The following is a 24,006-nucleotide window of genomic DNA, read 5'->3' on the forward strand; positions in this document are numbered from 1 at the left end:
ATGGGCCTCCAGAGCAGGGATGGGGCTCCAGAACACGAGTGGGCCTCTAGAACAGCCATGGACCTCCAGAGCAGGGACAGACCTTGGTAGCTAAGAAATGGCTATAACAAAGCCTGCCACTTCTGGGGATCTCTCCCCCTCCTCGATTCAGGCCTGGTTCCTTGTGCCAACAGAAGGGCATTTTTATGGCCTGTGGATTGGAAAGTGGGAGAAGTAGCCTAGGACGGGAGCTGGGGCCCTGTGGGATCAGGGTGAGGGAGTGGGAGACCCTCCACCCACAGCTGCTGGCCACTCCCTACCCAGGGATTATGCGGCTCCGAGTTTCTCAAATATTTGCCTTCCCTCTCCTGGGCCCGTCAGCTCCAGTTTGGGGGCTGCTTTGTGTGGGTGGAAGGGTGGGAGATGGAATTCTTCTGTTCCCTGCGGCTTGTTTGTCTTCTCTGCTCATCCCACCCCCTCAATGCCCTTTGCCTTCAGTTTCCTAGACCCCAGCCCCAAGCAGTGAGGCCTAACATTGAGTCTCCTCAGGTCTGGGCATCCACATTAGGTTAGGGGAGCTCAGAATCAGCTCTCCTGCTTTTATACTAAAGGTGACTGAGGGTGCTGGAGACAGCTCTCTCTGAAGCCTCGACTAGAAGACTCCTGAGGGAAATGGGAGGAGAAACAGGTCAAATGCGCTGCTTGGGTAGCCAGGAAGCCTCTGGGGGAGTCAGTAGAGTACATGGAGTGAGAAAGAGATTAGTTCAAATTCTGCCTCAGACATTTACTAACCGGGTGACCTCTGCCAAGCCCCTTCTGACCTCTCGAAGCCTCAATTTCCTCACCTGTAAAAGGAAGATAGTAATAGCACCTCCCCTCCTGGAGGTATTGAGGCCCAATGAGGCCCTCCATGGAGAGCTCCTTGAAAGCCTCAAAGGGTCAGACCTTATTTATAGGGAGTTTCCCCTTCCTCTGGGAGACTGTTTGAGCTTTCTTTCCCCCTTCCTGTGGGGCCTCCCCAGGCGGGAGGCTGGCCAGGCCCTTCCCCCAACACCAGGTGTTGGGTCTGCCCCTCTCCCTCTCCCTCTCTCTCTTTCTTCTGTCTCTATCTCTCCTCTCTCTGTCTGTCTCTCTCTTTCCCCTCTGTCTCTATCTCTTCTCTGTCTCTGTCTGTCTCTCTTTCCCCTCTGTCTCTATCTCTCCTCTCTCTGTCTCTGTCTCTATCTCTCCTCATTCTGTCTCTCTCTGTCTGTCTGTCCCTGTCTCTCTCACTCTCTGTGTCTGTGTGTGTGTGTGTGTGTGTGTGTGTCTCTGTCTCTCTATTTCTCTGTCTCTCTCAGGAGCCTCACTCTTCCTGGAGCACAGAGCCCAGGATAGGGAGAGCTGGGAACTCCTGGAGTTTGCTTCAGCCTCAGCACTGGCCCTCCCCTGCCTCTGGTTCAAGCTTGGGCTTCCCCTGTGGAAAGCAAGCCCCTCCCCAGCCCTTTTGCAGGAAAGGCCAGCTCTCTGGGGCTAGCCCACCCTCACTCAGCTCAGGTCCTGTGCAGCCTTTTCTGGAGGGATGGATGTCGAGGTGGGGCTTGGGTTGGGGTCCCAATCCAACCACACTTGTTCCCTTTGCTCCAGCCTTCCTCAGCTGAGGGCAGTGTGTGTCAAGCGAGGGGTTAGCCTGTAAAAGGCTGTCATAAAGACTCCTTTGAGCAGCCCAGGCAGGGGTGGGGGTGGGAGGTGTGGGCCAGAAAAGGCTCTTAAGAAAACCAACCAACTTGTTTTGCTCAAAGCTAAACACAACAGCTCCAATTTGGGCCTTGGGGGGAAGTGTCAGCCTCCCCTCACTGGACCCAGACGGGAAACTCCTTCCTCCTCTTTGGGCCAGGCCGGGATAAAGGCCATACTGTTTCCCCCCTCCTTCTTCCCCACCATGGGGAAGAGAAAGGTACTTCTGTCCCCAGTACAAGTGCCTCATTCAGGGCCTGGGTGGCTGGCTGTCCCCCTAAAGCCAGCAGGACCCAGCATAGCCACCATGACCATTCCAATCTCACAGCCAGCACCTCCAGGACGGGCATGGCCTGGGCAGCTCATGTCAGAGTCACCAGTTACAGACCTTATCTTAAGGTGGGAAATAGAAGGGGCACAATAGGGCCGGGAAAGGGGAGCATCTCAGAGCAGCAGCAGGCACTGTTCATGGGGACCCTTGAGGCTCAAAGACAGTCAGCCACCCAAGCCAGCTGTGAGAGAGGGGCTATCTCATTGTTCAGGGGTAGAGAACATCCTTAGAATGTGGGGACCTGGGCTCTGCCACTACCTTCTAGCTGCAATTGCTGTGTGACCCAGAGCTGAGGAAGACCATTTCTGTGCCTTGGGGTCCCTGTTTATTTATCCATACATATGTGCATGTATGAATATGTACATATTGATGTCCTCTCTCTATAAATATGTGCATCATCTCCCCTTGGGAGCTGATGGGAGTCAGGGGTAGCAATGGAGCTGTGTGAAATGACCCCAAGGGCCATCGGAAGGGTATTTTATGTTCTTGGGTCAAATTGGGTTTCTGGGCCTGTTGTAAGCCAAGCAGGCCTAACAGACATGTAACTTAAGGCTTCCTGAAAGGTATCCCTGAATAGGTGAAGATCAGTGGGAATGGAATGCTGAATACAATGTCAGACTTTTTCAATTCCCCCCCAGTTTCAATTCTTTGTTGTAAAGGATAGCTGTCTAAGAGGGAAAGTAAGGAGGAATTCGTTAGGAAATGTAGGTGCTACAAAACAAAACGGAAAAAAAAAACCCTAATAAACATTATTTTTTTAAATGTTAAGTAGGTGAATTACTCTGAAAGCAAATATAGTTCTAGGGCTTGAGGTGTCCTCTCCTCAGTCCATATCCTGCCCATTCCTTTGAAGTTAGGGAGTGGAGAACAGAAATAGTGGAAAGTCTGGATAGGGTTGTCCTTTGGACAGGGATGGCCACTCACAGTTCATTTCTCCTAAGGGCAGAGCTAGAGGAATAGGGATGAAACAACGGCCATTTAGGCTAGACTGTAGGGTGAACTTCTTGGCTTGAGTCCTCCCAGGCTGAATTCTGTTGTGCCTGTGGCTAGGACTCCCCTCCCCTAAGGCATTGCCCAATGCAAGGACAGTGGGTAAGGTCTGGGAAATTAATCCTCTAGGTCCCCCTTGTCTGCTTTGCCAACACCCTGCCCTAGGTGGCACACAGTGGAAAGAGTGAGAATTGGTTTCAAATCCTGGGTATGGCTTGTCATGTTAGGCAAGTACCCCATTTCCTGGGCCTCAGTTTCCTCATCTGTAAAATGAGGGCATTGAACTAAGATGACCTGTAAGATCCCTTCCAGCTGTAAATCCATGATCCTAACAATTTTAGAACCCTTCTTCCCTGATCCCACCCCTGCCTTTGTCTGCCAATACAAGGTCAACAAGATATGGTCCCAAGGCATCTAACATACCTGCAACAACAGCTACTGGAATGGAGAAAACCATGAGAATTCTAGGTCTCTTATGATTCATGGGGTACTAAGGGAAGAAGTGGGCCTTATACCTTTGCCAGGGACCCAGTTAGCCTTCTCCAGACTCATGGGCTCTGAGCAGGCTCTGGGGTCTCCCAAACTCTGCCCTTCCACAAAGTTCAGGACAAAGTTTCCTCCTCCATTTTCGCCACATTATGAAAAATACTCCATCCACCAAAGCCCTCCTCTGACTCCCCCTCATGGCTTCATGACCTCAGAGGCCACATCAATGACGACAAGCTCAGAGACTCTTAACAAGCTGTAAAGGTTCAAGTAGAACGTAAGCTTCTTGAGGGCAGGAGCCATTTTGATTTCTGTCTTTGCATCCCCAGTGCCCGGCATAGAGCAGGTACCAGATAATTGCTGATTCATTGAAGTAGGTCCTAGAGAAGGACTACATACATATCTGTTGTCCAGTGACCAACCTTGCCCATTTCAGAGAGGATCATCACCAGGTTAGCATGGGCATCCACTTTTGGCCACAGCAACTCTTGAAGACCATTTACTAAGTTATAAAGAGGTGCAGTCAGCCTCAGGAGGAGTACCCATGCCTACAGAATTTTTACAGGTCCTTGGGTCATTGGAGGATAGGAATGGCCCAGTCTACTCCATTTTCTATTCTTCAGCAGGCAACAAATGATAACAGAGAGTCTGGACTGAATTTGGAAGAGCGATTGCCTTTCACTATTGTTTATGTCACCTGCCTTTCTCCCTCTTCTCTATTCCTCTCTACAGAGCTCCTATCCCATCTGGGAAGACTTCAATTCAAAAGCCACTAAGCTGCACTCTCAGCTCAGGTAAGGCAGTGCAGCAGCTCCTCAGAGGTATGGGGATGGGGTGGGACTGGGCCCCCCAAAGAGGCCATCTGTGAGATCCCCACTGGGCAGCCCAAGCTCATCCTGTTGCCCACTCCCTCTTCTGGTGCCCAGCTGGCATGGTGGCCCAGGAGAACAGAGGTAGCCTGGAGCTTCATCCCAGCTGTTTGGTTAAATCTTCTCCCCTTGGGAAGGGTCCACAGCTCAGACTCCTGACTTTGATCAGGGGTGGGCTGCAAGAGAGTCAGCTATTCCAATGACTCTACCCATCCTCCTATCTCCCTCAGGACCACAGTCCTGGCTGCAGTTGCTTTCCTGGATGCTTTTCAGAAAGTGGCTGATATGGCCACCAACACCCGAGGTATGAGGCTGGAAATGGGAATAAGGAGGGCAAGGAAGTGGGAGCGAGGGAATAGAACAGGGATAAGTGATGCAGAAAGCACCAGGGATATGGAATACCATAACCAGCAGAAAGGGGAGGAAGACACAAAGTCGGGTTCTCAGACTTTCTCTGCATTGTTGGGCAAGTGGCTTGACTTTTTGGGGCCTCCTCCATTCCATGAGGTGAGGATAATTATCATTCTTCATCCCTAAGGGTGTCTGCCAAGGACAAGTGAGATCATGTCTGAAGAGGGTTTTGAGCTCTGTAGAGGCCAGGTATTCTGGTATTAGGCCATAGTGTCTAATGAGCAAACAGCACCATGGACAATTCCAGGGCCAAGTCTGAGATGGGGGAGACCAGAGACTCCTTCTGATTCCATCAAATGGGATGGACATCTTTTGGAGCTGTCTGCCCCTTGTCCTAACAAAAAGACTAGAGGTGAAAGGGGGCTTGTGGTCCAGAGAGTTCCATCCCTCTGGGTGCTGATCTCAGCAAGGACTGGAGAGGCCCTGGGTTCCAAGGATAGCTGCAGATAGATGGGACCACTAATTGCAAATGGAGACAGCCTGATGCAGGGGAAGGAACACTAGATTTGGATTCAGAAAGCCTGGGTTCAAAACCTGCTTCTGCTATTTACTTCCTGACTTTGAGCAAGTCAATTGACCTCTGTGGGCCTCAGTTTCCTCATCTGTAAAATGAGTGGGCTGGACTAGATGGTGTCTAGGGTCTCCTCCCACTCTGAACCTATAATCCTATGAATTGAAGAGGGAGAAGGGATTCCCAGTTCATTGACTGACCAATTAATTAATAAATACCAGTTAATAAATTAAATTAATTTTAATTTAATATTAAATCAAATAAATACTTATCAGTTAATAAATTAACTAATTATAATTAGTTTTAAATAAGTTAATAAATACTCTATTTCTGAGCTTTTTAGGTTGCCTCTACAAAGAAGTTTCAGACATGGGTCCCCACCCTTGAGAAGCTCCCTCCCTGGGGTGACAGACAGTGAATTATAACCAATAGCTTAAGGCAGTAAGTGTTCAAAGGCCAGTGAGCAATCATTTCAAATTAAGGTGATCTTAAAGGCACCATGGCAGAGGTGGCTTTGAAGACTGGATAAGATGGATGTTGAACTGGCACTTTTTCTCTTTATCTCAGTAGCTTTCCAGAGGATTGGTGATGACAGGCTTAGCACATGACCTTAGTACTGCCCCATTAAATCCATTCACTCATTCATTCGGCAAGCATTTATTAAGCACCTACTGTGTCCCAGGCACTGGGAATACAAGATCTGAACCTCAAGAAGCTTACATTCTACCTAGAGGAAGCAACATGCATTCACATGACTAAATACAATACATGTTCCATGTTAACATCAGGAAGGATGGCCATACCAACTGAGGGGAATGGAGGAGGTAGCATTTGAGCTAAATATTGAGAAGAGGTGGAGGTGTGGAGGGAAGGCATTACAGACATGGGCACAGCCCATGCAAGGGTATGGAGCTGGGAGATAAAGTCTTGTGACAGGAATGGTTTGACTGGAATGTATAGTACATAAAAGGCAGTGAGGTGTAGGGGACACTCCCTGAGGCACTGGGTGGTCAAGGAAGAGTAAACACTGCTCCCCCTGAAAAGAGAAGGCACATGGCTGTCCCCAAAGGAGCTGGTGGGACAACGCTCCAGAAATGAGGGATGACCAAATCTTGGCTTTGAACAGGGTGGGAGCCAGCAGCCAATAGCCAGCTGGACATGGTGTTCCCACCCCACCTCTATCTGCCCACTCTTCCCTTCCATACCCTGACTCTGGGACAGTAAGCTCATTATGCCCCTAGGCCTGAGACACAGAGCCCACTCTGTTGGACTGGGCAGAGTTCTCTAGTCTGGCTGATGGGCAGTGAGACAAGACATCACCTCCCTGAATCAGGGAGGTGGAGGTGGTGGTGGTAGAGCTGGGTGGGGACTTCCAGGAGTCGTGGGAAGACAGCTAGCTGTGGTCAAGGGCCTGGACACTCAGGAAGGATACCAGTCAACAGTCAACAAAGAATTCATTAAGTGCTTACCAAAGGCAAAAAATACTTCAGTCAGGCAATAGGTTCAACCCACTGTGAGAAGAGACAGGAGGGGACCCTTGAAGTCCCAATGACATCTTCCTCTGCAGAGAATTCTGCATCTTTGGGGCAGGGACAGCAGGAAGGGGGCCTGACCAACATGGTCCCTACAGACCACAGGAGCTAAACCTTGGTGCCCCCATCAGCTCCCCAGTAGAGGACCCAAAGCAAAGCTAATTTGGGTGAGTTGCTCCCTATATCACCCTGGTGACCTCCTGACTCCCGTTTCTGACCCTCATGGTCCAGACCTCTTTGTCTCTTTTGGAACCTCTAAGGGAGGTGGATAATCAGGAGAGGGGTTTGAAGAGGGTGTAATGTAATATCAAGCAAAGGCAACTTCCCAGGTTCAAAATACCAGCATAGGTGCTCTCTATTTTATTCAGTGACAAACCAAGAACAGAGAAGATCAAAACATGACATCATTCAAAATACAGCATTTACTAAGTGTGATTAAATAATCTCCAAGTACTACCCACCCCAGGACCTTCCAATCATTCAATCAATTTCAAAGTCCCGGTTCTAAATACTACTCCACCCCTAGGCTATACCTTCATTTAGTCCACCACAAAACCCCTCTTCTCAAATGGAGATTAGTTTCCAAACATAGGTAAAGTACCTTCATTTGTCAATCACAGAGCACAATAAGGTCAAAAGTTGCCCACCCCTAGGATCACAATTGAATCTACCCCAGAGTTACATCAAGTTACAGAGTTACATCAAACACAGCACTTAATACCCAAATGGAGGTGTTTTCTTCATCTTGACACGAGGCAAGTTCTCAGCAATCTTAGTTCCTGGGGAGACAAGGCTTAGCAAGGCCATAAGATACATTGCCAGTCCCTTCATGAATTCATCCTCTGTCTGTAGAACAGTCCTAGAACCCCTGAACACATTAGCAAAGCCCTCTCCCAGGATTTCTGTAAACATACAACAAGAAAATCCTTCTTCAGGGCTTCTGAACCAACAGAAAGGCTCCCAGACCCCTGCAACAACAGCACTGTCCCTCACCAGTGGACAGTATTCACTCTGTCTGCAGGACAGTCTCCAGACCCCTGCAACAACAGCACTGTCCTTCACCAGTGGACAGTATTCACTCTCTGTCTGCAGGACAGTCTCAGGGCTTCTTAGTGAACAGCCAGGTTCCAGGACTTCTTCAACAAAAGGACTGTCTTTCACCAGTGGACAAATCTGGCAAAACAACATCAAAACAGACAGACAAAGTACCAGCAAAACAGCCATGTCTCCTCAGTCCTTGGCAGCTCAGGGGGCAGGTCTCAAAAGTCCAGGGCAATTCAAAGCGGCCACCAGCAATTCTCTTAGTCTCTCTCTCTCTCCACGAGGTGCTGCTTCCAAAAAGATCTTCCGCCTCTCTCTTATCTCTCCAAATCTACATCACCAGCTCCTCCCAGTTCAGGACTTTCTTTTCACATCAACAAGCCCATCCCACAGGTGGGATTAACAAACTCTGGGTTTTAATACAATCAATTTGAAAACCAAGCCAATACAGGGGAATCTTTAATTGCCATTACTATCACTGAGGGGTAGGAAGGAACAGTTCTGCCCACAGGCACACAAGCCCAACATCTCTCCCCTTGGTTCTTCCCCCGGGTTCAGATCCTGCCTTAGATCCTGTGTGACTGAGGGCAAGCCACTTAACATTTCTGAGCCTCACTTCCTCATGTGCAAAATCAGGAGGTTGGACCAGTGACCTCTAAGATGTCTTCTAGCTCTAGATTATAGTTTATGACCTCTGAATCCCCAGTAAAAGTAACCAACAAGTACCCATCCAGCCTCTGCCCAAAGACCTCCAAGGAGGAGGAGGCCGCCATGTCTGGGGCAGCCCATCCTCCTGCCCCGATCCTGCCTTGGAACAGCTTTCAGAGTTTGGAAATTTTTCTTGACATCAAGACACAATTGGCTTCTTTGTATCCTTCTTCCATTGCTCCTGGTTCTGCCCTCTAGACCAAACAGCACAAGCATAGCCTCTCATCTCCCCTTCAACTATCATGTCCCTCCTAAGTCTTGTGTTTTTTAGCCTGAGCACCATGGAGAAAGTGGTAGCCCTGGGCAGCAGAAGCAGAGTGAGATCCCTGTGCTGACAAGCACCCAGCTCCAGGGAGTTTGGAGGGGCTTGTAACGTGGAGAGCAGATTAATGGAAAATGTGTGCCTATACCCAAGACCTGGGGAATGGCGAAGCCTAGCCCATATGGGTAGGGTGTTGGCATGATTGCATCTTGGATTATTCCAGATTCTGCCTCTGTCCCCCTTTTTGCTCCTCTGACAGTGTAAGGGATCAGCCATTCTCTTTCTTTTTCATTTACAAATTTTAATGGACGTAATATTAGTGTTCATAAAGCACTTTAAAGTTTGCGACACACTTTACAAATATTATCTCAATTGATCTTCAAAGCAACCCCGGTGCTCTCATTATCCCCATTTTACAGATGAGAAAACAGGCTGAGAGGTTAAATGACTTGCAAAGGATTGCCCAGATATGAAGGATGTGAGGCTAGATTTGAACTCAGGTCTTCCTGACTCCAGGTCCAGGATTCAATTCACTGTACTACCTAGCTGCCTCATTCATTTTCTTCCCCTCTTGCTATCTCCCTCACTGAACAAGAAAAAAAAACCTCCTGTAATCAATATACATAGTCAGAAAAAGCAAATTCCCACATTGATCCTGACCAAAAAATGTATATCTCATCCTACATATTGAGTCCACCCTTTCTCTTTCATTAGGTGGGTAACAGCCTGCATCACTGGTCCTGGGGGGGTCGTAATTGGTCATTCACCAACCAAAGTTCTCGAGTCTTTCAGAGTTGTTTGTCTTCACAGTGTTGTTATGACATAAATTGTTTACTTAGTTCTCACTTCATTCTGCATCAGTTCATAAGTCTTCCAAAGTTTCTCTGAAACCATTCCCTTCATCATTTCCTATAGAATACTATTCCATTATATTCCCCTACACCTCACTGCCAAATATATCCTCTAATATACTCCTATATTAGAGCACCCTCTAAGTTTCCAGTTAAAAAACAACTCAGCCATTCTTTCTGCTCTCTAGTGATGTTCTTCTGGGGTACCATTAGGGGTTCTGCCCAAATGCCTATCAGCCCTACGATAAGGGAAATTCTGGGGACAGTTCCTTGAAACTAGGCTCAAAAACATCTGGGAGCACTGAAGGGTACCATTCAAGGTTGCCACTCTTGTCCTTGGCGAACCTATGGAGATGTTGGAGATAGGTAAATATTTTTCAAGACTGACCACCAGCTTCCCTAAAAAGAGGGAGCCAGCCCCTGGCATGTGGCAATGTGGGTCCTGGCTACTATACTCTGGGTGGAGGTGGGGAGTGGTAAAGGGAAATGCCAGCTGTCCAAGTCATGTAGTGGGCCCTGCCACTTGGACCTCTGCCCATCCTTATCTTGAAGCTTGGAGCTTCCAGACATGTTAGGAATGTGCCCCTAGTCAAGCCCTCAAGGGCAACTGGCATCCTAGCCCCCAGCCCCGCAGATCCAGTGTCCATTTTCGTTCGAGCATCTGGTATTTATTCAGTTCTGCTGAATTCAACAAATATTTATTAAGCATCTTGTGTATGCAGAACCGTTGGGTTCAGGGCTGGGGGAGACATGAAGTATAAAAAAGCTATAGTCCATTCTCTCTTGGAGTTTACTGTTAATGACACCTAGAATTTAGTTCTGCACTCTAGACCAAGATTTAAGATTTACAAAGCCCTTTACATACATTATCTCATTTGATCCAACCCTCATAGAATATGGGGGGTTTGTACTTTTATTATCCCCATTTTACAGATGAGAAAACTGATGCTGAGGGAGGGTAAGTGACTTGCCCAGGGTCACACAGTTAGTAAGCATGAAAGGCGGGATTCAAACTCAGGCTTTCCTATACTATCTTGCTAGGAGGGTACTTGGAATATGCAAGGCACTCTGTTTAGTGCTGAGGGTAGGAGACGGCATACAGAGGAGTCTCTGCCCTCCCAGAGCGTTCATTAGGGAGATGGGATCCTTGCATATCAAAGGTGAAAGCATATATGTGATAAAAGGTGGAGAGGCACTGGATTCTGAACAGAAGACATGAGCTCCTGGATAAGACTGACTAGCTTTGAGACCTCAAAAAGTCACTCTCCCTCTGTGTGCCTCAGTTTCCTTCTTTATGAAAATGAGGAGGTTGGACTAGATAGATCAGCATCCCCACTGGCTTTAAATCCCCTGATCCTATGACGCAGAGGATAAGAACTCCGGTGGTGATACTTAAGCTGGGCCTTGGATGGATGTGATTTGTTTGGCTGAGGAAGAGAGGGCATTCTCAGCACTGACAGTGGCAATGATCAGGGTAATAGAGGTGAGTGTGAGCGTTGCTCCTGGAGGGGGTTCACCCATCTCACACGCACTGGGATAACATAGCAGGGGACCCTGGAGAGGTTTCCAGCCCCAGACTGGTGGGGAGAGAGGAGCCCTGGGGGAGGCAGAGAGGAGCTGTTTTTAACCTCTCCGGGTCAAAGGGCTATGTAATTCCTTCCTATGAGATTTCTTACCAGCTTTTGCATTATGGGTGTCTTTGAAACCCTCAAGTACTGTATCTGAGACTCAAGCAATGACCCTTCCCTCTTTTTCCTACCCACTGCTCCTCCTCCCCAGCTAGGCTTAGGCCAGGCCAGGTGACCTGCAGAGGCTCGAGGACAACATGGCAGCCTCATAGAAGCAGACTGGGAAAATATCCAGGGTGGACAGGGAAATAGGGAGATGGCCAAGTTCAAGCGGGAGGGTGCTGGCTGGTCCCCAATGCTGGACATTTCTGTTGGCAAACAACGCCCTCTGGTGGCCATCAGGAGGATTTGCCAGAGATTCGGTGTCCTGGGCAGTGGCAGCTGCAACCCAGGCCCTCCCTCAACCTCACCCTCCTTGAGCCTCCCTGGAGAGCCAAATCTGTCCCATGACAGCCTCTCAGCATGGAGGGGACTCTTGTTTTTCCAGGGGCCACAAGAGACATTGGCTCAGCCCTCACCCGGATGTGCATGCGTCACCGAAGCATTGAGACCAAGCTTCGGCAGTTTACCAAGTGAGTAGGGTTGGCAGGGGCTGAGGCCGGGGCTGGGATTCACACTAAGTCCAGGGAGGCCTCCTCACCCCTGATTCTTCCAAATTTTGTGGGGCAGGGACCCAGTCTCTCACAACTAACCTTGTTCATCCCTAAAACCCCTCCCTTGCCCCCAAAGGAGACATGCCACCTGGTCACAGCCTATGGGGAATTTACGTTTCTAATCTGCCTCTGATCCTTGCAGCGCCCTCTTGGAAAGCCTCATCAACCCCCTGCAAGAGAGGATTGAGGACTGGAAAAAAACCGCCAACCAGCTGGACAAGGACCATGCAAAAGGTGTTTAGGAAGGGAGGGAGGAAGAGGGAGAGGGGCAGGGGCAGGTGAGGGGGGCCAGGAGGGTGTGGTTACTTGGTTCACATCTCAGTGGCCCCATGGCATGGGTCTTGTCTTTATTCCTCTTCCCATTTAGAATACAAACGGGCTCGCCATGAGATCAAGAAGAAATCATCAGACACATTAAAGCTACAGAAGAAAGCCAGAAAAGGTAGGGCCCCCAGCCCTAGGAAAAGTTTTCTAGTTACAGACACTGGGAGGAACATGGTGGATGGTGTATAGGTCCACCGATCTGTGTAGCCAAGAGCCTAAGGGTGGGCAGCATCTCCTCCATCCCCAGTGGGGGAGGCAGCGTCAGGGTTGGCATGGGACAGCAGGCAGACCCCGTGGGAGCCAGCACATCTCCTGGCTTTCCTCCAGGGCAACTCCCAGTGCTTTTCATTGTTCCAAGAAGGGAAGAGGCCAAAGAAGTGGGCCTTTGGTCTTTTGCAAAATCAGCTGACCAGGGTTCATCCTGGCTGGCATCTTAGGAAGGGATCTCAGGTTGGCTTTAAGGAAGCCTCAGGATGATAGAGCTTTAACATGAACACACACACACACACACACCATAAGCCCTTCTAGAAACTGCCCACCTCACCTTCAAGACCCCTCCCACCTCATAAAGGGAGTTGTTAAGAGGAAGCCCAGGGAGGGTCAAGGGGTCCCACCTACCTCCCCTCAAAACGAGAGAAATAGCTCTCTGTCCATCAGCTGTCTTTCACACATTCTCTCTTTCTCTCTGTCTCTCTCTTTCTCTCTTCTCTTCTTTCTCCTCCCTCCCACATCCTTCCTGTAGAGCTACTTGGTAAGTCAAATGTTGCCGCCGTCTGTTCCAGCTGGCCTCCCTGGCCCTTCCTCAGGCCCTCCTCTCCCAGCCCTTCACCCTGCTTTAATGTCTGTGTTGCATTTCTCTGTCTCATATGACTCCAAGGGGGCTTGGAATGAACCTTTCCAGACCACAGTATCAAGGAAGCCAGGTCATCCTGGAGAGATTGGGGTGGGAAGGCAGTAAAGGTCTCCTGTCAGTCTTTTCCATCTGGTTGCATGAGTCCTCCCTTCTCTGATGTCGCAGCGAGTTTGATCTTCAGTAGCTGTTATTGTGTCCCCTCCCTCTCTCCAGGAGGATCTGGAGGGAGGGAGGCATGATTCCATCTTCCCAAGCATGGGAAAATGGCCAGTCTGAGGCAGAATGCCATCAACCCAACCTACTGCCATCTGGAAACTGTCGAAAGGAGCCACTGTGGGACCTGAACTCAGCTCTGATCAGGCCATAAGCTCAGGGACTGTCCCGTCCCTACTAGAGCAGTCTGTCCCACAGCCAGTGACATGGGGTTCATTACATGTCTCCCTCCCCCTGCTAACACCCTATCTCCCTATCTCATCTTCTGTCCTTCATACACACTCTCTTTCCTTCATTCTCTCATTTTCTTTCTTTCCCTCTCTTGCCACACTGTTGCTGGGGGAGGCAGTGATCTGGGGTGAGCCCTGGGGCTAATGCTGAGACCAATGTGTATGGGCTTGGGCCAGCCCCCTCCTTCTGGGACCGCACTCCCCACTGTCTCCATCAGCGGCTAAGGGAGCAGGGCAATTTAAGTCTTTCAATTGGTTCTTGCCCCTTGCTGCCCAGAAGGGCCAAAAAGTGAGGAGGTGCCCCTCCCTCATAGCACAGTCCTAAGACTCTACTGGCCTTCACCATAGTAGGTACCAGAATGGGAAAGCATGTCCCAGTCTGTTCCTGGAGCCCATAAAGGCCTTGGCTATGTGTTTTGAACCACCTGCAGGCTCAGCATTTGCCTTGTCCCATCTTCATCTGCCCACTCCAACTGCATTCTGGGAAACTGTCTTGTGGCCACTTCTCCTGCTCTTACGGTCTTCTTGGTAGACCTGCCCTAGGGTGGGGGATGGAGGGTGAAAGGATATCCCCCGTTCCTATTCTTGGGACCTGAATCAGAAAATCCAATCCTTCTGCTCCTGGCCACCTTTCTCTTTACCACCAAGCAACAGTTCCCAACATGCATTGCTTCTGTTTTCAGCTAAGTGGGTGAGCCCCATGTGTGCTTGGGTCTGCAGTCTCCACCCGCCATGTTGCTGCCTCAGGGCAGGGCATCTCTGACCTGTGCTCACACAGATGACCCTCCCCCTACACCTGAGGCCCCAGGTGGCTTTGCAGCTTTGGCTCTGGCTTTTGGCATCCTCTGTACTTGTGTGTTTTTGTGTGCCTTCTCTGCCTTCCCTGTCTGGGACAAGCTCTCCACACCCACTCTGCTGCATGGGTCGCTACATATTCTGCCCTAGATTGAGACCCTACAAAGCCCTGGGCTCCTCCCATCATGTGGGTCCATGCCTTCCTTCCAGCCTCTACCCCTGCACCCTATGGAAAGCCCCCACTGCCAGCAGAAGCTTTGCCTTGCCGGTCAGGACTGGTACTCTCTGTACCCTTCCTCAGACTTGGGAGGGGTGAGAAGGCTGGGTAAAGGGGAGGCATCTCTGTGGCTGGGCCTTCTCCCAGAGAGGAGCCAGGCTTGGCCCACTTGGGGAGAAGGGGTGGCCTCCCCATCTGGGCATCTCTTGCTGTCCTCCACAGGGAAGGGAGACCTGCAACCGCAGCTGGACAATGCCCTGCAGGATGTAAGTGACATGTACCTGCTCTTAGAGGAGACAGAGAAACAAGCCGTGCGCCGGGCCCTGATTGAGGAGAGGGGCAGATTCTGCACCTTCATCACCTTCCTACAGCCTGTGGTGGTATGCACTCCCGAGGGTGGGCATAGGGTAAGGGAGGACAGCCAAATCCACGGAAGGAGCTAGAAGGATATAGAGAACCCTCTCAGAGCCTATCAACGGAACTCTTCCCCACTGTCAGGCATTTCATTTTCTGGCATGATTATAGACTGAGGGGCTCTGGGGAACTGAATATGCTAATCAGCGTAAACTTCTGACTTGGAGAATGCCATTCCTTTCCTTTGTATCTCCAGGACCTCGCTGGGAACCTAGCCCAAGCACAGTAAGAGCTAGATTAATGTGTGTGGAATAGAGAGCTGCTGTGTAGGGCACACCCAGTTGACCATTTTCCAAGGATTCGAATACACCACACTTATGACAAAACCAGTCGTGAACTCATGTTTCTTGAGTGGTTCAGGAGCTATTTCAGGATTGTAGGTTAGGAGTTCTTAAACTCTTCTGTGTCAGGGAAGTCTATGGACCCCTTCTCAGAATCACATTTTTAATTGAGTAAAATAGAATACATAGCATTCCAAAAGAAACCAATTAATATTGAAATGCAGTTACTGGAACTTTTTTTTACAAAAATAAGTTCATGGCCCCTCAGCCTAAGAACGCTTCTTGTAGGATCTTGGGGGTTCTTGCTCTGGGCATTGATGTAAAATTGTCCACGGCTGCCAATGGAAGTTGTATTCTTGAAGCATTCTGGTTTGGATTCATGGCAGAGCGGAGAAGGAGCTTGGTATAGGGGATGGAGAACTGACCTCAGGGACAGGAAGACCTTCATTTAAACTTAGCTGCTCAGTGCTGTAGACGTGGATTTGAAGACCAGGAGCTAAGTGATATGAGTGATTCCCTCACCAAGAGTTCCCTCATCAGTAAAGTCACAAGTCTAATCCAAAACAAATTAAGGCTCCCTGCATGTCCCTCTATCGACCCACACACGACACAAAGGAAATTGAGGGAACTTCACTGTGAGCCTCAGTTTCATTCATATGTAAAATAAAGAATTAGCTATTTTACTCTTATCTGTCATGGACATAACTGTAGTCCAGTCAGATTATAAAGGATGAGCCAAGATCTGCTAGAACTTATGGAAAACTCGTTAGACGTTCACTCCAAAGGGGCCCTCAGTGTCTCCAAAACTCTGAGCTTTGGGGGCAGGATACAGAATGCCAGGCCTCAATACAGTCCCTCAACTCTGCACCATGAAAGAATCAGGCTGGACCTAGGAGAGGGGTGCTCTGTCCTCTCTGTATACATCCCCCCTGAGGGCAGGTGTCAGAACGTTTGCTGACCTTCCCCCCTCTACTTCCTTCCTCCCTGCTCAGAATGGAGAGATCACCATGTTGGGGGAGATCACCCACCTGCAAGGCATCATTGATGACCTAGTGGTGCTGACGGCCGAGCCCCACAAGCTGCCCCCGGCCAGTGAGCAGGTGGGGCCTCTTTGGGGAGGTGGGGTTGGGGCAGGTGGCCTGCATGGTGGCAGAAGAGGGGTTGAGGGAGGGAGGATGGAGGAAGCCAGGCAGAGTATGGGTAAGGAGGAAGATACGGAGTTTGCCCAGAGCGAGCAGTACTCTTAGCTCTGGCCTGGGGAGACAAGATGTAGGCCCATTAAGGAAGGCTTATGGTCAGAGGCACTCACATGAACCATGGAGACTGCAGATACTCCAGGATGTGGTCATGGGGACAGAGAACACCAGAGCCTGGTGGCACCATGGTGGTGTAGAACACAGGCCCTGGAGTTTGGAGGGACCTGAATTCAGATCTCACTTCTGGTGTTTGAGCACAGGTAACACATTTCATGTCTCTGAACCTCGGTTTTCCCACATGGAAAATGGAGCTTAATAATCCCCATCAAGCATACACCTCTGGGTAGTTGTGAGGGTCCAATGTGTGTAAAGTACGTTGTGAGCACTTTTATTTCAACATTGTCATGTAGTAGAAAATGAGCTGGCCTTGGAGTCAGGCAGATCCGGGTTCAAGTTCTGACTCTGACAAATGTTGTCTGTGTGACCCTGGGCGAGTTACTTGACTCCAGAGCTCTAGGTCACTCTCTAAGATCAATGGTTCTCAAAGTATGGTCTAGGCCCCCCCACAAGGGTCCCTGTGACCCTTTCGGGGAGTATACAAGATCAAAATGACTTTCATAATGATATCAAGATATTTGAATTTCTAACATAGTAGATATCAGTAGATATGACTGACGTAAACAAAATCTCTCAGTAATTTTTAAGAGCGGTCCTGAGACGAACTTGTAGAGAAGGGATTGGTCTACACTGGTGTAGGGAATGTTCTCTGTGCTGATGAAATCACTGGTTCCAGTCCTTATGATTATTATTGTTATTACAGGGAGAAAGCACCGTGGGTTTGCTCATGAAGTGGGAACAGGGAGAGGTGGGGATACTGAGTCATTCCACAGGGGGAGCTGCTTCTCCCTGTCTAGGGTCCAACAAAGACCATTCCCCCTCCCACCAGATACAAGGGGCAATAGAGATGAGCTCAGGACTAGAGGAATCCAACAGCAAACTGTGTGTGCATGGTCCAAAAGAGGCTTCCTGGGGTCCAAGGGAACCTGAAAAGGGTTTGGGAGGTGGGGCCTCTGTCTCTGTCTCCCTAAACTGATGAAGGCAGCTGCCTTGGCTGTGAGGGAGGGGTGTCTGGCTCTGGTGACCCTGGTCTCTTCCCCTCATTCAGGTGATCAAAGATCTGAAAGGTTCTGACTACAGCTGGTCGTACCAGACTCCACCATCTTCACCCAGCAGCTCTGGCTCTCGAAAGTCCAGCATGTGCAGGTAAGTGTGTTTAACCAATGGTAACTCTGGCCTTTGAGGCCTGGAAAGACATGGGGGAGGCAATAGGGGGCTGTGACCTGAGGGCTTGACCCCCATTTGGCTTTTCAGTCGAAACTTGCCCTAAATTAAGTCAATTAATTTACTTTGAGATTCTACAAGGCACCTATCTTTACCAAGAATTCTTAACTTGACGTCTGGAAACTTTAAAAAATATATTTTAGTAATTATGTAAATACAGTTGAATTCCTTTGTAATTCCATATATTTTGTTTTCTGCATTTAAAAACATAATTCTGAAAGGGGACCCTTGAGGCTCACCAGACTGTCAAGGCCATCACACAGAAAAGGTTAAGAATCCCTGCTTTACATGATTGAATTTCATTTTTTCATGTTTAGAAAAAATATGCCTGAATAATACTGTAAATATATGTATACATACATATTTTTATAAACACACACACACACAGCTTCCAAGACAATGTGATCCAGTGCAGAAAACCTCTGGGGAAATCAGGAAAGAGCTTGGTTTGAATTCCAACCCTGATGCTTATGTGTGACCTTGGACAAGTAACTTAACTGCTGAACCTCAGTTTCCTTATCTGTAGGTTGGGGGTAATAATATTTGCAATGTCTACCTCCCAGGATTGCTGTAGGGAAGGACCATTGTTTACCTTAAAGCACTCTGAAAGTGCTAGTTATGATTATTCCATGTATGTTATAATTACATATAGAAACACACATCTATAACCATCATGACTCCTGTCGTGCATTTTGGCACAGTGGATAGAAAGTTTTGCAAAGCACCATCTTGCGATAACCCTGGGAGGTAGGTGTTATTCTTATCCACATTTTACAGATGAGGACACTAAGCCAGGCAAAAGTGAAGTGACTCGTCCAAGGTCACCCAGCTAGTAAGTGTGAAAGGCAGGATTTGAACTGAGGACTTCCTGACTCCAAGGCCAGCTGCCTGTGGGACAGAGGACCAGTTTGAGAGTCAGGAGATCAGGGCATTAATCCAAGCTTCCATAGACGTATCTGGGTAACTCTGGGTGGCTCCACTCCTCACTTGCTGTCCCTGCTTGAGTTTTATTTCTTTAACATGGTGACCCCCCCCCCCCAAGCTTTATTGCATTGGGATTGTAGAGGGAACAGAAGGGATCAGATTGATCAAACTTGGGTATGGCCTTTGTTGACCCCAGAAGCAGTGGGACAAAGCACCTGGTCCTGGCCCAGGGCCCTGTAGAGTAAGCCCCCCAGGAGTGACCTGCCCAACCCTTTCCCGGATTCTCTCCTCCATCCCCTCCCGGTCCTGGACACTCCGTTCCGTGGCTCAGCTCCTCCTGTATACGATGCCTGTGTCTCGGAACCTGTTGTCTCACACTGTCTTTTCCTTCCTTTGCCCTCCTCTCTCCTCCTCCCTTGGATTCCCCCTCGCCCCCCTTGACCACTGTTACCACTCTCCCCCTCTTTATTCCTTCCTCCCCCTCCCCAGCAGTGGTAACAGTACAAAGGGTGGCGCCCCATGGCCTGGCGGGTCCCAAACATACTCACCCAGTTCCACCTGTCGCTACCGCAGCCTGGCGCAGCCAGTTAACACCAGTACCCGCCTCTCCAGTGTCTCCTCCCATGACTCTGGCTTCATCTCCCAGGATGCCACGTACTCCAAGCCTCCATCGCCCATGCCCTCGGACATCACCAGCCAGGTGCGGAGGATCGGCTTGGGAGGGCCAGGGCAGGGATGGGGGAAGGGGAAGACCCGCCTCTCCGCTTCACACAGTTTAGAGAAAGGGATTCCCGCGAAATTCCTGCTCTGCCCATTCACTGGCTGAGTGACTCCCTTTGACCCCTTTAGAATTTAAAGTCCTTTTAAAACCCCTCTAGTACTTCTGTAGAGTGAAGGGGTTGGACTAAGATTCCTTCTAAATTTACGGTCCTAAAGGCGTTGCTAGGGAAAAGGAGCTAGCCTTGAGATGCCATCCCAGAAGGATACACTCTCCCCCTGGTGGCCTAAAAGGATAATTGGTTCCCCCACCTTGACCACCCAGTGGAGAAGGACGTCGCTTGAATTAGAGGCAAATGAACACTCTTGGCCCTAGGAGCGAGAAAACTAGGGTCAAGAAAGACAGCAAATCCAGGTCAAAGGACAGTTCTGTACTACAGGAAGCAAGAATAAAACTTAGGAAGCAGTCTGGAAGATGGAGGGCAAATGGTGACCGGGGGAAGTAGAAATTAAGCTGACCCAGACTCCTGGAATCCTGGGAACCAAGGCCATTCTCGGACAGTTTCTCCAGCTGCTCCTTTCCACATCCAAAGATGGTGGGCGCGGTGACCACAGCTAGTCCTTCAATGGGAGGCACAAGTTTAAGCCCTGCTAAGGAGAGGAGGCAGGCCAAAGGGAGGTCGACCTTTTTCTCTATCCTTAGGCCACTCTGGAAAGACCAAAGCTGGGATGAAGCAGGCTCTGCTGATCCCAGGATAGAACAGAGACTCTAATCGTTGTGTCCATCTGCTTGCATGCTGTAGTCCTTGGCTAGGCTTAACTTAACCCTTTGCTGGCACTCAAACTGTCCCCACCTCAGAATGTGTCAAGATAACTTGGCTTAAAGTGGTCGAGGGGGAGCAAAGAGAGCAGCTCTATGTGTGTTTGTGGAGAAGAATAATCCTGGACAAAAGACAATGCGCTCAACTCTATGCAGCCCTTACATGCCACCAAAGCTTGACCCAAAACCCAAGTCTCTGGGGAGACTTTGTCCTCTCCATTTCAGCAGAAGGGCCCACTGTGCCTATGGGCCTGCCCAGGACTTTGAGATGTCAAGACAGAAAGACAGATACATAGCTTCTTCCTATTCCCTCCCACCAGAGACAGGGGTCCCACCTGCCAAGGTTTCCCACACAAGAACACTGCCTGTCCATTTCACTCAAGTTCAGGGGTCAACCCTCCGGACCAAGAGGAGCTGGCCCCCAGGATGCAGAAGGAGACATACTTTTTTAGACATAACTGATGTTGGAATTTGTTTTGCTTGGCTATATCTATCTATTACCAGAGTTTTGTTTTATTTCTTTTAATTAGGGCAGTGGGCACAAGGGGAGGTATACACTTTTTAATTTTAAAAAATCGGTAAAGTAAAAGTTACATTTTTAAAAGATTAGGGAATGGCGATAAAAGAAAATGTCACAGGGGACGGGGTGGGAGTCGATTAGGACAAGAAGACCCATATGTGTGGGTGTGTGTAGGAGAAGCTCTGGGCCAGTGAGTGTGTCTGCAGCACATATAAATTTAGAAGGAGGGGTGTCTACGGCATTAGGGGTGAGTGCTTAGGTGGGGGTGGGTTCTGTGTGCACAGGGTGCTTGAGCTGTTTGATTGACAGGTGTATGTGCATGCATGTGAGAGGGTGTGATGTCTGTGTATATGACTTTCCCTCCTCCTTGGGATAGTGTGTGTCAGGTGTGGTTGTTGCACATCTCTTCATGTGTGTGTCTCTGCTGCTGCATGCCCTGCCCTAACCAGGTTTATTCTCTCCTCCTCCACTCCGCTCTCCTCCTCTCTCCTCCGCTCTGCTCTGCTCCTCTCGCTCTCCGCCTGTGTCTGGCGGATTGCTCCCGCTGGCTGCACCGCAGAAGTCCTCCAGCTCGGCATCCTCTGAGGCTTCGGAAACCTGCCAGTCAGTTAGCGAGTGCAGCTCCCCCACCTCGGTCAGTGTTACCTCCAAGAACAGGCAGGGAGTGGGAAGGGAAAGGACGGGAGGAGAGGTCTGGAGCATCGGCACTCCTATCCTCACAGTGCCATTCCTGCAGCAGATACTGGGTGAAAGCTGTGTCTTCTGCCCCTCCTGCCCTTAGATCATCCCTCCTCCCCAGGGGTCAGCGGACACAGGGGACAGGGAGGTGAGCTCCTCAGCCAGCACCAGCCGGGAGGTGGTTCCTGCATGCTGTTCTCTCCTTACTGCCATTAACCTGTACTCAGGCCCTGCCCTGGGCTGCTTGGGGACTGCCTGTCCCACCTCACCCCTACCCTCTCCTGCCTGTGGCTCACTTCACTGCTTCATAGTCAGTTGTAGAAAGTTCTCCCCTGTTGCCAGGCCTTGGGAAAACTGAAACAGGATGTGAGAATGAGCTAGGGGGATGGACAGGGAGATGCTGATCTCCTAATGAAACCCATGGCCACTGTTCCTCTGGAATGGTCTCCCTCAGTAGCCCCCACTCCAGTCCTCTCCATCAGCTGCAGGACAGGTGAACCAGACTCATCTTCCATATGCCCCAGCTTTTAGACATCGAGATTCAGCTTGAGGGATGAGGCAGGTGATCAGGCTGTGGACCATGTATAGGTTCGTTGGACTTCCACCAGCCGACTGCCCTGTTCTTTTTGATGATGGAGGACTGGTGATGTGAGCTGTGTACTCTCACAAACAACTTTCCCCTCCTCACCCCCCAAAACAGAGGAGGGATTTTTGGAGGGGAGGAATTGCCAGTGCTTTGAAAGCAGGTTGTTTGGGCCGGCACAGATAAAGGTTCTTTCTTGGGGCAAGTGGGGGAACAGCCAGCTTTCCTATGCCCTGTCATCTTCTTGCTCTGACCTTGATCCTGTTGGCATAACCCTGCCCACTCTCCTGTCACCCAATATATAACTGTTCTCCCCTCCTTCAGGATTGGTCTAAGGCTGGCCCATATGACCAGCCAATGGCAACCACTCTACAGCGGAGGAAGGACCGAGTAGAGCATCTGAGGGAAGCAGAGGGGGGCCCAGGCAGCGGGGCCTATCCCAGCATTGGTGGGGAAGAGACACCTCGACCCAGGATGTCCCCTGCAACCATCGCAGCTAAGGTACAGCATCTCCTTAGGGGGCAACATTGGCAAGAGCCACCTATGTACCCTACTCCAAACTGTGGAGGTACCCTGAGACCCAGCACTGGGAAGGCTTGGGAGCCAGGAGTATCCCAAGCATAGCTTCTCCTTGGCTTTCCTTTCCTTTGCCCTGAGCTAAGTGATTGGTACATTAGTGTCAGAGGCATGGGAGGTGCCCCTCGGTAAGAACATTCAGACACCTGGCTAAGGATAACCAAGCAGTGTGAGCAACACATCAGAGATGGGAGTTTAAAAAGAGGACAATCTGAAGCATGGTGGTGGAAGAAAAAAGGGCACAGGATCAAAGTTCCTTTTCTTTCAATCATCAAACATTTTTCTTCCATTCTACCTCCTCCTTCCTTCCCCCCCGCAAAAAAACCGACCCTCAAAACTAATAAGCAAAGTCAAACAAACTAATTCCCACATTGGCCATGTCCAAAAAAAAGGTACATCTCAATCTCCACCTTACGGTAGTCCTTCTTTCAGGAGATGGGTGATGGGTAGCAGGCTTCCTCACTGGCCCCCTGGAATCATGGTTGATCATTACATTGATCAGAATTTGTTGGGCTTTTGAAATTGTGCATTTTATAGTGTTGATGCTAAAGTATAAATTATTCTCCTGGTTCTTCTCACGTGACTCTGCATCAATTCATACATGTCTTCCCAAGTTTCTCTAAAACCATACCTTACATCATTTCTTATAGAATAAAAGTATTCCATTATAGTTATTTGGCCAAATTTGTTCATCCATTCTCCAATTGATGGGTACCCCCCAAAGTTTTAAATGCCTGAAGTCTGCTGGTCCCTTTAGAGGAACAGAGCAAGAACTCTACCTAGCTAAGAAGAAATATTTTAGTTTGAGACTGGGGGGAGGAGAGAGGAAGGGACCATGCCATCAAGTGCAGATGCAGACTCTGTGACCAGAGTGTAGGAGGTCAGGGTGGGGGTGGGGTATAGACACGACCAAGGTTAGGGAAGCAACACCTACAGGTGAGGGCAGGTTGGTCCACTTTTTAGTTTCTGGATTTGTCTCCACGGGCTCACCGTGACTCCATCTTGGCCATTCTTTCAGCACGGTGAAGAGGTTTCTCCTGCTGCCAGTGACCTGGCCATGGTGCTGACCAGGGGCCTGAGCCTTGAGCACCAGAAGAGTAGCCGGGATTCCCTGCAATATTCAAGCGGCTATAGCACACAAACAACCACCCCCTCCTGCTCAGAGGACACCATCCCTTCTCAAGGTACTGCTCTGGGACCATGGATGGGGCTCTTAGAGCAGCAAGCAGAGGACAACATGTAGTAGCTAATGACAGGCAACACTTACCTAGCTCCTTAAAGTCAGTTAAGAGCTTCATAACATTGTCACATTCGATCCTCACAACACCCCTGGGAAGTAGGTGCCATTATTAATTT

At 49.6% G+C, this 24,006-nt stretch overlaps 1 protein-coding gene across 6 annotated transcripts in view; it reads left to right on the forward strand.

Moving 5' to 3' along the window:
• Nucleotides 1-24,006, forward strand: part of MTSS2 (MTSS I-BAR domain containing 2) — a 38,923-nt gene that overhangs the window by 8,262 nt on the left and 6,655 nt on the right. For 2 of the 6 annotated variants that reach the window (XM_069087628.1, XM_069087630.1), the window contains exons 2-13: nucleotides 4,235-4,296; nucleotides 4,602-4,675; nucleotides 11,803-11,887; nucleotides 12,111-12,202; nucleotides 12,336-12,410; nucleotides 14,823-14,980; nucleotides 16,288-16,395; nucleotides 17,657-17,754; nucleotides 19,246-19,456; nucleotides 21,373-21,447; nucleotides 22,399-22,575; nucleotides 23,669-23,834. In XM_069087628.1, coding sequence (XP_068943729.1) covers nucleotides 4,235-4,296; nucleotides 4,602-4,675; nucleotides 11,803-11,887; nucleotides 12,111-12,202; nucleotides 12,336-12,410; nucleotides 14,823-14,980; nucleotides 16,288-16,395; nucleotides 17,657-17,754; nucleotides 19,246-19,456; nucleotides 21,373-21,447; nucleotides 22,399-22,575; nucleotides 23,669-23,834 — 1,381 coding nt within the window. The remainder of the gene's footprint in view (nucleotides 1-4,234; nucleotides 4,297-4,601; nucleotides 4,676-11,802; nucleotides 11,888-12,110; nucleotides 12,203-12,335; nucleotides 12,411-14,822; nucleotides 14,981-16,287; nucleotides 16,396-17,656; nucleotides 17,755-19,245; nucleotides 19,457-21,372; nucleotides 21,448-22,398; nucleotides 22,576-23,668; nucleotides 23,835-24,006) is intronic. The other 4 variants (XM_069087629.1, XM_069087633.1, XM_069087631.1 and 1 more) reach the window with 4 other exon arrangements.

Source organism: Petaurus breviceps, unplaced genomic scaffold, assembly GCF_028583685.1.
Source record: "Petaurus breviceps papuanus isolate PSGF00001 unplaced genomic scaffold, PetGlider_PUasm1.0 182, whole genome shotgun sequence".
NCBI classification, from domain to species: domain Eukaryota; kingdom Metazoa; phylum Chordata; class Mammalia; order Diprotodontia; family Petauridae; genus Petaurus; species Petaurus breviceps.